The sequence below is a fragment of the Sardina pilchardus genome, chromosome 2, assembly GCF_963854185.1.
Source record: "Sardina pilchardus chromosome 2, fSarPil1.1, whole genome shotgun sequence".
NCBI lineage: Eukaryota > Metazoa > Chordata > Actinopteri > Clupeiformes > Clupeidae > Sardina > Sardina pilchardus.
Window position 1 is genome coordinate 40430644 of NC_084995.1, and position 14405 is coordinate 40445048.

Consider the following 14405-nt stretch of genomic DNA (forward strand, 5'->3'; position numbering starts at 1 on the left):
GCTCCTCCATTTGTACTGATACACCTGATAACAAGCTACAGTGAGAGCCATCCACACCAGTGATCCTGCATGCCTGAGGATGATGACCTATCTACTTTCACCATTCAAGCTCAAACAGTTTTGTGTCAACTTCCTCAAAGCCCTTCTACTGTAATAGGGGAATGAGAAGGAGGAGGAGAGGCGCTGTCTGGTTCAGATAGTCAGTGGAGTGAATCTGGGAATAAGCTAGATGGCTTACCTAGGCCAGGGGGCACCTCCGGGCACGGCGGGATGGGCTTGGGCGTGGGCGGCGTGTGGTTGGCCTCCGACCTGCCGCTGGGCAGCAGCTGGTCGGCGGTGGCCAGGAAGCTGGCGAAGGTGGCGTTGGGTCGGGAGGAGTTGTAGTAGAAGTAGTGGTGGGCGCCGTTGCCGCCGTTGGCCCGCGAGGCGTTGGCGCCGCGGCCGTTGTTGAAGCGGCTGAAGATGTCGAAGCGCTGGCTGTAGACGTCGAAGTAGAGGATCATCATGATGAGGAAGTGCACCAGGCACAGGAGCAGCACGCCCTTGCAGATCCGCTCCAGGGTCCGGCCCAACATCAGCCGGGTCATGGTCGAGGCCGCGGCCGCCGCTCGGCTACGGGCATCCGGTCACGCCTCTCCACCCGCCCCCCGCGCCGATCCCTCCGGGCGACGGCTCCGCGAGGTCACCTGCGGAGAACACAGCAGGCCAGCTCGCGTCAGAACTTGCCGCTCGCGTGATCTGGGTAACATTTGGCAGCGTCAAACTTCACATAATTCTTTATACGGTTGAGAACACCAAAGCAAAATCTATTCAAAAGCACAGCTGGGGAGACTAGAGCAACGACAGCTGCCATGATCAATTTTGGAGTGAGCTCTTTCGAAACAGCCAAAATAACACATTAACCCACTGCTCCCTCTGAAGTCCTTCCCGACCTGGGACGGCCATGGCTGACTGACCACGCTTAGGGTCAGTCACTGCGTGGGGATTGACTGACAGGCAGGTCTGTCTCGTAAATGGTGGGACGCCTCCGGGCCATGGTTTGCTACCACGCTCAGTAGTTTTTGCTTTGTGCTTTTCCAATTAGAGCCTTTGACAGCGGACACTTTTATCTAAAAGCAAGACTGTTTTGCCACTTCATTTTTGAAGACCATTTCATCTGAAATTACCAAACACGCTTTGAATTGAAATAGCCTAGCCTAGTGTAAAGCCAGCGATTTGTATGCATCAGACAGTGAATCTGATGCACTGGTTTAGATAACTGTTGTTGTGGATTGCGATAGATGGTAGTGAAAAAAAAATAAGCAAAAACACTGAAAACACTTTGGTAACCATGGAAAATAGAGTCTTGCAACCTTTAATCTTAGTGCTGCTCTGGAAAGCTTTGAGGAGACTGCATCTCCACAGAAAACACACACACACACGCGCACACACACACACACACACACACACACACACACACACACACACACACACACACACACACACACACACACACACACACACACACACACACACACACACACACACACACACACACACACACACACACACACACACACACACACACACACACACACACACAAAGTAGCAATAAACAAATGCTCTGTAAAGACTATTCTAGGCATGGTGATTTGCTCGACGATGGTGAGAAAATGACTTTCTTTAGGCTTGATGGGGATAGCGCAGGGGATAGACTTAGAGACACACTGGGTGGCCATCAAAACCTTTCAGAGGGCAATTTCAGTGCTGATGGGTTTTTCCAATCAGGCAGATGAGAGGGGGGTCCGTGGGAGGCGTGGGAGGCGCGGCGGCGAGGACCCAAACAGACTGGGTTTGGGTTGAGGAGACGTGGAGGGGAAAAGCCTCCTCATTTCACACTCCAGCAGCCACCGAGGGACCTCGGGTCAAAGGGGGGAGACATTCTCACACAACTGGCGGTGTTGCGCATCTGCAGAAATACACGCACAGACTAGAAACACACACACACACACACACACACACTGCCACTCTCTTTCTCATTCACACAATCTCACACACACATACAGTACACCAACACAAATTCTCTCTCACACACACACACACACACTCATACACACAGTGTTCAGAGGGCGTGGGATTAGGGTGGCAGATAATGCATTGAACCACGGTGGTGAGTGCCACAGGCTTGGCTATGAATGGAAGTGGCCGTGTATGCTCTATGCTGCTCTATCTAAAAATCACCGGGCGTACCCAGCCATGCCAGGGAGCAAGCGCTTGGAACTATTCAAGCAGCAGAGCCTGCTTCTAGTCTCATTTCCCCCCAGACACCAGGGAGAAAAAGAACTACGGCCAGGTGAACAAAGGACAAAATGACGGCAATTTCTCAACGCTCGCTCTCAGGAATGAGGCGTTCTGAGCATGTGCACTGCCATTTAGGCAACACTGGAAGAAACAGTCTGCGTCCCAAGTGGAGTGAAATATGCCACCTTTGTTGCTATTCTTCCATAAATGTGCGCTGACTGAAAAGCTGTTACATTAACCATGCCTTTGCCCACATCAACACATCACAGCAGCAACACATCATGACAATCTGGGTCACCAATACGCCGAGTAATTCACAAACGGTTGAGGACAACTGGTGAGACAGACACCACCCCCAATGGTGTGAGATAACAGGCGATAAGAAGACTCGGGCGGCTGAGGAGGGAACATTTCCAGCGTTTTTCCCTCTTGTTAGAAAAGACACGTCTCAGAAGTCCTCATTACACAGCAATCAGCTCCTGCACACTATGATGAGTCAAACTGCAGTCCTAGCAAAAGTGCTTACTACTGTTAGCCAAACGAGTCATTTCACATCCAGTGGAAAAGGTGACATTTGCTTGCTTTGCCACTTTGCTTTAATACTTCTATTTAAACCTTGGCCAAATGAACATAATGTACCATCATCGCATTATGATTCAGTATTCTTTCGTAGCAGCCACAGGTCACTGACAGATTACTAAACGGTCTCTAAAATACAACAGTGACCACACTCATTTCTCCAAATGAGAGCTAATTAGAGCAGCGCTTTTGTGGACTAGTGCTGTGTACAATTCGACAATAATGCCCATCTATCGGTCATATCAGCCCAAAAGTAAACATGAAATGGAGCCTAATGTATTACACTGGCAGTAGATCAGAACCTGGAATTAACAGAACGACAACCAGAGCCCCTATTGTGTCAGTATCTTTCAGCAATGAGTGTGTCTTGTAACAGGCTAGGACAGTGAGATGAATATTTCACCCAGTGCTTTCACGATACTCTAATGGATGTTCGTCTGCAGGCTTTTAGGTTGACAGCATGAGGAGATGGTCCAAAGGAATTGGCAACAAAATGTGTACAGCATGTATATGTTCAAATTTTAATAGCAGGCAGACTGTTCGGTGGCAAACTCTTCATCAGCGCCTGCATTATTAACTACTGTAGCTCCTAAACATAGCACAAGGTCCATCTCAGAGCTGTGGATTCTTCCCAAAGCAATCATGGGGGGGGGGGGGGGCTGCAAAAGCATTTAAAAAGACATTTGGAATTGCACCTCTATAGCTGCCTGTTATGTTACCTAGCATCCATGACAGCATAGCATGTAGCCTATAGCTGCTGCATCTCGTTAAACACTGTGCTTTATGTTCAAATCTGCTAACCTCCATTTGACACACATTTTGACACGCTTCTCAGTGTGTGCCAAGACCCCTACAAGGCATTCGCGGGATCTTAACAGCGTCTTCGCCAAAAAAAAAAGAGAAAAGGACTGATGAGTGGCATCCAAAGGAGAGCGGCACAAAGTTCAGCCTTTCCGAACCGAAAAACAGAGGCTGCCAAAACGTACTGTACCCACACAATTGCACCTCACTTCTTCACACAGGCAGGGGAAACAGGCTGGCGTTCAGGTGATTTAAAGTATGAAATATTTCCCAGAAATACATCTCTCAAATGCATAAGAGGAGAGCAGGGAATTGGGAGCACAGTGTGAGTGTGGTTCGAGGGCTTCGCCATCCAGACAGAGGAGTGGGGTTTTGGGGGGGAAAGGGGGGGTGCGGGAGGAGAGAGAGAGAGAGAGGAGCGCGTGAGAGGAGGAGGAGGAATGGGCATGTCCTGCAGCTGCCTGGCCCCTGGAACATCTGGCAGGCTGAGGAGGAGGTCGGTCGCCGTGGGGCACACAGCTGGACCCCCCCACCCCCACCGCTCCAATGGCTCTGCCCGGGTCGCCCGCAGACACAGTACACGTCAGCACACAGCCAGTGCTACTGTACACACAAACACAACCCATACGCAAACCACACAACACACAAACCAAACAAACACACACACAAACCATACACAAACACACATTCAAACACATTCATGCATACAACCGCAGGCACACACCCTCACACAAATCCTCAAATATGAAGATCCTCATTCACATCCTGAAGCACCCTTCATTCTTCTGGTTTTTTTTCTTTCTTCTTTACCAGCCGTCAGACAGCCTGCGCTCCTCACAGAGCCACATTCATTTACACTCATGTTTCACTGCAGACTGACTGCAAGACACAGCACACATGCACCCCCCCCCACCCCCCACCCCAAACATCCATCACTTCGACACACTCTCGAGTCCGCGCGGTGTGGCTTACGTCTTCGGCTCAGTGACAGCTGATCTTGTACCTACAGCTGGCGGGGGCCCCACTGAACAGTGAGAGGCTCGGCTCTGGATGTGCAGCCCTGCAGCTATCAAGCCTGAACAAAGAGACCCGGCACACTTTGATGACCTCACTCACTCTGTATTTTTAGCAATGTGCAGCTGCAGGGGAGGTGTGTGTGTGTGGGGGGGGGGGGGGGGGAGGAAAAAGCCAACAAGACGTGTAGTTTTGTTTGTGGAGCAAGCAGTGCATCCTAAAAACCACAAAAGCCCCTCTTGGTATGCAGCATGTCCTTGTGTGTGTGTGTGTGCTGGGTGTGTGTGTGTGCTGGGTGTGTGTGTGTGTGCTGGGTGTGTGTGTGTGTGCTGGGTGTGTTTATGTGCATCCATGCGAGTTGGTGCACGGATACGGATACAGATACGGGATGCTATCCAACCCAGCAAGCAGCCAAGAGACTCATGGTCACACCACTGCCTTGCCCCTTCATCCAAAATTCATGAGACTGCTGCTGCAACTGATAGCCCTGGCCAGCCAGCATTAACCCCACAGTGCAGCCAGGCTTGGCCAGCCCCCCATTACACCAAAACAATCTCACTCGCTATACGGAGAAGAACCATACACAGCAACGTATGGGAAATGAATGACAAAGAATGTTGTCATCCCGGTGACGGGGCGCCTTGGCTTTGATGTCTGATAGCTCCAGCTTATTCATTAGAGAATCACCTAACAGATTGCCACGTTTCCAGACAAACAGATTTGCCGCCACATGTACGAGGGACTTCATCCAAGAGTGAGTTTACGACACACACAGCGGGGGAGTGCAAAATTGATGAGGACGGATTGTGTGATGCCTTCTCTTCCACACACAGACTTGGGCTTCATGGTCCTCGTCCTCGTCACTGCAATTAGGCCCCTTTCAATCCCGATTTCCCACGGACCACAGGAAACGATGCGCAATGAGTGGGCCTTGCATGTGCCGTTAAATTTAAACGCGCCATATAACTACCAGGCGCTTTCAATTAATCACGGAGCTAAAGGAATATCAGTGATCGAGCATATTCGGAAATCTGTAGTCCAGCATCAGGGTCCAGTCTCACTTTAAACACAACGCCAAGCAGTGAGCAGGTAGTTGCACGTTGTAATGTGAACTAGATTACACTGATACTTCAGTTACCGTTATTAACTGTGATTCGTCAATTTGGCATACACAATAATGCTGTTTGATGATTATTTATTGTTATAACTGATAACTAAACAGTTTGTGTCAACCCACATATCTATTATAAAAACATGAAATCAAATGCATGGTACTATTCAATACAATATTAGGAAGTATTATGTTCCTTGAAAATTCAATTCCATTTTTATTCAGGCTGCAATGTCATTATGAAGTGCTCTAATTTTTCATTGGATTTTTTTTTATTCAAATTGAGAGAACATCCTGCTGTTTATGCTACAATGGAATATAATAACAATCTCTATTCACTGAGAGAAACAAGCACTCATTTAATCATATCTGGGGATTGAGCTATTCACATTCCCTCACACCCCTCCATGGCTATCAAGCTCATTTTCAAACCCTGATGCGAGTGACATTGCACAGGCGAGAAAGGTGGTGGGGGGAGGCACAGCACGTTGACGCACGGGCCCTCTAAGCAGGGGCGGTTCTAGGGGCGGGGCCACAGGGGCCCTGGCCCCTACTGAAATCTGATTGGCCCCCGAAGTGCCCCTGTTCCATTAATCGCCGATGAAAGAGCAACTGGAGTCTTTTTAACGCACACATTAAAAACGCACACATTTTCTTTGTTACATTGCTCCGCTATTATTAGTCACAGCGAGATGAGACTTATATTGCAGGAAAGAGCAGAACCGGGGCTTTCCAACGATACTAGACACTTGTCTGTACGATCAAGTATGAAAATAAAATAAAATCATGAAGTTAAATCAAAGTATATCATATTTACAGTCTATATTGCTCTGCGTTCACCGGCGCATCCAGAACTCTCGCTTGAATTACTCGCGGACCACGCATCGCACAGACATGACACGCATATCAAATGAAAGAGGAGAAGCAGAGCTTTGCATTGATACCAAATACATCGATCATTTCGTATTATAAAATCAGACGAAGTTACAAACAAATAATAATGTCATATAGCTTTGGCTACCTTTACTCTTGTTTGATTTCCTCGTGAAACCGCTATCAAAAAGATATGGCACGCATGTCAGATGAAAGAGGAGAGCTAGAGCTATCCACAGATACCAAATACAACCTTCTAGGCCATAAAACAGACGAAGTGACAGCAAAATAATAACTTCATTTAGCTCCACTTACCTCGTGTTTTTGTGTGGCATAATAGCCATGTGTTTCTCTTTGACAAGTCACGTTCATAACACGATTTTGAGATCCTAGCAAACTCCTGTATGGTATCCAATTCAAGACTCATATTGCATCCAAATTTGTTTGTCAAATAAACAGTTTTTGCCTTTACTGTGTTCATTGCAATGCAGTAAAACAAATATTATAGAGAATCATCATCTGTGCACGTCATGTGTGCTATCGCAAACAAGTCATGTCAGATCAGCTAGTGTCACAAATATGGAGAGATCAGCTAGTGTCACAAATATGGAGAGAAAGTCATTTTTCCATCACTAAATAAAAATTGCCATTTATTTCTGGAAGGCACACACCACATATTTCTGTAAATTGCTCAGCCCCAAAGTATACCTCCATCATGGTTCTTATATTGCCATTTTCAGGACAGTCAGGCCTACACAACCATGCAAGTCATGTTGAGCTGTCAGCTTGCTGTGGTGAGATAGCCTACACGTCAAAATGTAAGAATTTGTATAGTACGCTTTTCAAATTTGTATTATTTAAAAATCTAAATCAAATCAATGCAAGTATTTATACATGATATTGTGGCAGATCTGGATAGCCTAGATTGTGCTGAAAAAAGCAATATGTAGCATGTGTGAATGGCACTTACAATGACCAGAATAAATGCTTCTAACTAGAGGTAGTGAAAATGCCCTTAAAACAGCTTAGGGCTCATATTAAACGAGTGGCTGCTCTGCTCAGTTGCAGCAAATAAATAAGTAGCCTATAAGGGTAAGAGTAGCCTATGTGTATCAGATCAAGAGAGTGCTGGATAGGATAGAAAAAAGTGACCACACTCCTTGAGTTTGTTGCTTTTCTGGAGTCTTTCAAAGAGATGTTCCATGAGCTTTTCAGGCTTGCTGTAATGTGTGTGTGTGTGTGGGGGGGTGTCTATTGTTGTATGCAGTGTACCCTTTATGCATAGTAGCCTATAGATAAAAGTATAAGAGTATGTGTATCAGATCAAGAGAGTGCTGGATAGGATAGAAAAAAGTGACCACGCTCCTTGAGTTTGTTGCTTTTCTGGAGTCTTTCAAAGAAATGTTCCATGAGCTTTTCAGGCTTGGCAGTATTGCTGTAGTAATGTGTGTGTGTGTGTGTGTGTGTGTGTGTGTGTGTGTGTGTGTGTGTGTGTGTGTGTGTGTGTGTGTGTGTGTGGTCTATGCATTGTTGTATGCAGTGTACCCTTTATGCATAGTATAAATAAGAGTATAAGGGTAAGAGTATGTGCGTGTGGTGTGTTGCATTCAATGAGTTCTATGCATTGTGTCCTTTACGCACAGTATAAATAAATGAGAAAACTTGAACTGAATAAATGATTTTCTGTGCATGGATGTACCCTGTACTCGGCCCCTGAATGTAACATCTGGCCCCTTAATGGCCCCTGTTACAGAAAAATCCTAGAACCGCCACTGCCTCTAAGCCTGCCGGAGGTGTTTTCCAACGCAGTCCGGGAGCTTAGTGAGGGTCATTAACGCAGCTTGTCAAATCACCGTGCGACTTAGGAGGAGATAAGCAGACACAGAGGAGGTGAGAGGAGCTCTAACCTCAGAGTCAACGGCCTCTGACTTGTGGCTCCAGTGTGCACCATCCCTCAGGTGTGCTGTCCAGACAAGTCCAGCAGGGCAGGCAGCCAGAATGGCCAGGAGAGCCTCCAGAGAGCCATGTCATTCCCATGCACTGCACTGCACTGCACTGCACATCCTTACTTACAGACTCCTGCTTATATCAGTCACCTGGTTCCTTCCTGGTGATGCATTTCATGGAATACTAGTTCTGATTCATGGCATTTTGATACAGTATGCTGTGTAAATAATGTTGGCCTACCTGAAATGTAAGTAGAAATATATATGACTTTAAAAAATATACAGCAGGCAAAAAGGCAAATATATACAGACTACCGGTACAACCAATCACTCCTGTCACAACTAGTACAACCACAACCAATACAACCAATACTGTGAGCTGAAATAATCCGCAGCTCAACACATTTCAAATAATCAATCCAAGTAGCGTACTGTAGTTCACTTGACTCTGACTGATGGGCAATCAAATGCTTGCTACATTGACTCCACTGAGACAGTCCTTGTGTAAAATGATGGATTAACTTGAACGATGCCAATCCAAAACTAATTACTATTCATACACAAATGTATGTGTAATGAATTACTTACATAAATATAGTTTATTTTACCAGTTCAGCAAGACCAATACATTACTTGGCTCCCCTTACTTGGACAATAAATATCTATGTCCAACAAATCTGAAACTAAATCAATTCTACAAGATATACACCAACAAATAACCACCATTTAGGAAACAATGTCAATTTTACTACATGGCACAGTTAATAGTGGAGCAATGCTGCAGATGAAGTTTAAAATGCACAATCTAACACCTTTGCTTGGAATGGCATTGGGAGAACTGTGAACCTGTTCAAAGGTGTTGCATACCACAGCGCCTTTAAAAAAAACACATATTTTCTAACAATGGGATTGAATGGAAGTAAGCAGAGGGCACAGGGCTAAAAAGAGGGGCATGTTGTAAAGTCCTTCTGTCATGTGTGTGCAACATGTAGCCTACAAGTTACAGGTATTAAGATATGCCATGAAAAAGGTTAGGCCTATGTATGCTATGCCATTTCATTAATTTACTGATTTCTGACAGTAAACGCTTTAAAAGAGTGAGTGACAATGACAGCTTCTATATGAAAGCTCCTAGTTCCATAATTGGGCTCAGGTGATTGACATCTTGCGTCTTCTTCATAATTACCGTAACACAGTTGTGCCAACACATCCTCTAGGGCTTTCAGACATTTGCACAATGACTTGTGCTTTAATCCTTTAAGATGTCTGACAAATAACATAACACATAAAGAGCATAGTCATTCCGCATACATTCAAACATGTAGCGCTTTCACCTTTCACTCAAACTGTCATCGACGAGAGAAACATCAGTCTCACTGCTCCCAGGGCTGCGTCTGTCCGAGGGCGGTTTAGGCTAACATACGCGCGCTGCCTCTATCGCATCACATCTATACGGCATCTCTCCAGAACTGATTTAAGCCGCGCAGCCTTCATCCTTGGACTAAGCCTCGCCTCCGCCTGCTCCATGTTGAGCTCCTCAGCATCGTCTTAAGCCAACACACAAATTAAACCTCCACTGCTCAAGGCTGCGTTGGGGCAGTGCTTCTGCTGGAGGTAACTGGGGCAGTCCACCATAACACTCCATATACCCGCCTTTGCGGCCACATCCTAACAAAACGCAGACAAAAGGGACACTTATAGTGCACTGTAGGCCTACAGTATCTCTCAACACCACTACACAGGTGGCGGTGCTCCTTAAACACTGAGGCAGGAAGGAATCTCAAGGCCACTGAGGAGGTGGGGAATGAATGAAAACAAAAGCAGTGCACTCGGCAGCACCTTTGTCACTTGGATCTCGGTTCCCATGACAACAAATCCCAACACCACTTATAAAACACTCCTCGCCAGCCACCCATCTGAAGAGAAGCAATACGAGGTAAACCTTCCTAACTATCACGAAATGATGCATGCTTATCTACAGGTTGCTTAAGAGTAGAGGGAGAATATCCTACAGTATTCAACATCCTGGACTTGCCTTATTTCACGGCCCTTTTCATGTCTGTGGCAGAAAGAGAGAAAGTGAGAGATGGACAGAGAGAGAGAGAGAGAGAGAGCAAGAGAGAGGACTGGTAGGGCGAACCCTCTGCCCGATCAATTGTCAATATGGTTCAACTAATAACTTATTCATTGCTGACAGAAGAAGTCAATCGAAGCCCCACACATTGGTCGAATGTTAACTAAAAGAAATTATCTTATAACCTTATTTTTTGTCAGCAAGAATACATAGTGACTGAAAATGTTATGCAAATGTCACAGAAAATCAAAACAGCTGTCTGGAGAAATTAATAAACTAGAGATGCAACAATTAATTGATTAATCTGCCAATTACTTTGGTAATTGGGTTTTGTGTGTGTGTGTGTCTTCAAAATTATCTGACCAGAGCTTCTGTTCTTAAACTTGAATATTTTCAGTTTTACTTTCTCCTCTATGACAGTGTGCATGTGGGCAATACAAGGCATTTGAGAACCATCTTGAGTTTTGGGAATCACTAACACACATTTTTCACCATTTTCTGACATTATATCAATCTAACAACAAATCAGTTAATTGAGCAAATAATCAACTATGAAAATAATTGTTAGTTGCAGCCCTAAAACAAACAATCAAACAAGATAAGTGAATGAATAAATCTGCTATTAAGACTACTGTGCCAGTTTCCAAATCCCAATTGCCCCTCATGGGGCCTATATTCTGTATGACACATCTCAAGGAAATCTGTCAGTCAACCAGAGCCCTAATTAGGGTTTTCACCATAGTCTCAGCGGCCTTCAGTCAATTACTTATGAGTTGCCCTTTCCTTAGTAAAACCAACTGTGATAACAATTAGCCTTGACAGTGTCCCGATGGTATAATGTTTCAAATGACTTGATTATCATTTTCATTGCCTATTATCAGGTCAATCATTTGCAACTATTGCCAACAATAATTTCGTCTTTCATTTATCTGTAGCCTACAGTGTTTTTAACACATGAAGAGCAGTTTTGCTGCTGTGCAAATAAATGCAAATAAATATTTGCCATGTAGATAAAACATTGTGGTCAAGTCGGGATGGGAGGAGGATGGGGGGGGGGGGCTTCTCCAGCTGCCTGCTACCTGCTCGACCCACTCCACAGTTCCTTGAGTACATGCACCAGTGATTTGTATGCAGAGGGGCCATGACTGCCACACAAGCACCCCACAGTGCAGACTGACACGATTCCTTTCACAGCAGTGTCACCATGCAGCCATGAACCTGAATGGGAGACCACTGCACTGCCTGATGAATGAGTAATAATATGCATGACAGCAAAGTTACGGTATCTCAAAAATGTTGATGCTGAAGTCCAAAATAAGGAAAGGCTGGCACTACTGCTGCTGCTATTACAGCCTCCTCCAATGCAATGCTATGGGAGTGGGTTTAAGTATTCAAATGAACTGCAGACTAACTCACAGAGTACAGTGCAGTTAATAGGACTGACTGTAGAGGGACCCTTGAAGCTGAAGCATCTTGACCCATATCATAGCTGATTCTTCAAGTTACCATGCCTTTCATAAGAGCTACCAGCACATTGCTGTGCTATGCATCTGCAACAGCGTATGTGGCATTATGTTTCCCAAATATGGTGCTAGAAATGGTTGTAGCCTACACAAAAGTAGCATTAATATGAAAGTTTGAATAGGAGGTTTCAAAGCAGATAGGCCAATGTGTGGCATCCGAAAGGATGGAGTCTGGATAATGGTATAAAGCCTAGTGAAAGCAGTCCAAAACAAAACTGTCCAGGCAGCACTAAAATGTGCGGACATCCTTCCTCTTCCACTAAGCTGCTTTTTCTTTGTACAGCAAGGTAAATTAAGAAGATACAGTACCAATGAGTCCTTGTTAAAATGTCATGCCATAGTCACACTCAAATAAGTTGGCTGGATGGGAACTTTCATTGTTAACAGTTAAGAACAGTTGAGTGACACTGGCCTCATAGTAAATCAACACCGAAACACGCAATAATAGCACACCAAATGTAAAGAATCTGAATAAATGCAAATGTTAATGGTAGGCTACGCCATGGGAGGTTAATTGCAGGCCTACCCTACAGTGCAGGCTATACCATTTTCTAATGAAAGAGACTGGGAACATCATGTACCAGACTTGCATGGTCCAGCCTAATTAAAAATAAATTGCAGAACAATAACATTGGTAGTTGTGGGACTACCTCGCTGACATGAAGCACAAATGAAAACCTCACACTCTGTTTCAAAGAAGAGAGGAGTAGTAAGCCCTTCCATCTATCTGCAATAGCTCTGCGCACCACGCGAACGATGAAATTGAAAGGTGCATGGTTTAGCAGTTGCGAGTCCACTGCAATTGTGACAAAGAAAAGAAAAGCAAAGGGATGCTCTACTGTAGCATCACATGCCATGTACTCAATGTATGCACAGACCTTGATAATTCGACAGACTGGCTAAAGAGACTGGCATTTTCTTTTCTATATTTACAACAACGATCATCCTACTACTAAGCTATATATCCTAGAATCTAAAACAATCATAAAATAAAATTCAGACTGCAGGTTCGTTCAATATGAGATAGCCTACTCTACCTACCGAAATGTGAATCAAAATGGCAGTCCGTATTTCTCAAATAATAGACACGAAAAAGACCATAACAAAGCGTTACACACATATTGCATTTGCTAAAATAGGCAGCAATATTTGCTTATGACCATTCTTACCTCGTGATAACAAGCGAGCCAGGGCACCAATTCAATTCTTATGGATGCATTTCTTTGTTGGTGTTCAGCAGACTATCAAAATACCAGACTGTCAGTTCAGCCAAAAAGCGTAAAGGACTGAAAAACGCATAGATTGTGCAGTATAAAGCTACATAATACCAACGCGATAAAGCAATGCGATACCGTTATTTCCAACTGATGATGGTATCGGTAAATTCATTTTTTGTGTAGCCTTGCGCACGCATCAAAACGTCTTGGAAAATATCAGACAGTTGAAATGGATCCTTCATTGTTCAAAATAAACAGATATTTATACTACCAACTATATTTTTTAGATTAACATCGCATTTTTCCGCGATTTCCAAGAAGGCATTACATATTTGCTCATAAGCTAGATATGAGCATGGATATGAGGACAAATAAAGCAGCCACTGGAGGCAGGTTTTTTTTTCTTCTTTCTAGTACGGAGAGTCGGAAGGTTCAAACGTCAGAGTAGCCGATTCCACTGCAAGCCAGCTACTGTTATCAGTTTTAATCCAAAAAATAAAAGGATCAGGTCAATTCAAGGGGAGAAAAAATGTTGCATGGCATGCAACGCCAGTCAGTCAGTCAGTCAGTCAACAGAGACAGTGTTTGCATGTTCTTAATTGTTGCTGCTTTGAAACGAAAGCTTTAGGACACTTTAATATCATATCCAAATGCTGTGGTAGAGTAGCCTAGCCTAGAGGTCCTCCTGCATCAAAAAGACAAAAACAGACACATTTAGGCGATGATTCATTAGAGGTTTTTGTGTGTAGCATAATGTGTCTATTTTGTTACAAGAATAGCAATGTTTTGATGCTGTTGTTTTAATTATTCTGTAGTGTGTGGATGGGCAAAATAGATAGCCTACAACTTAAAATAGGGTTTGCACTCAATTTGAAGACAGAAAGACAACACGCTATTTTCACACAAATTCCATAACCATTTTTACAAGACCCATCAAATTGCTTACAAATGGCAAAATAATCTTGCATTTCGAATATACAGTATGTC

At 44.5% G+C, this 14405-nt stretch overlaps 1 protein-coding gene across 1 annotated transcript in view; it reads right to left on the minus strand.

Moving 5' to 3' along the window:
- Positions 1-13789, minus strand: part of b4galt2 (UDP-Gal:betaGlcNAc beta 1,4- galactosyltransferase, polypeptide 2) — an 89755-nt gene extending 75966 nt beyond the window's left edge. The window contains exons 1-2 of the mRNA XM_062530453.1: positions 13371-13789; positions 239-686 (exon numbers count right to left, since the gene is read on the minus strand). Coding sequence (XP_062386437.1) covers positions 239-587 — 349 coding nt within the window. The 5' untranslated portion in view covers positions 588-686; positions 13371-13789. The remainder of the gene's footprint in view (positions 1-238; positions 687-13370) is intronic.
- Positions 13790-14405: the final 616 nt, after the last annotated feature.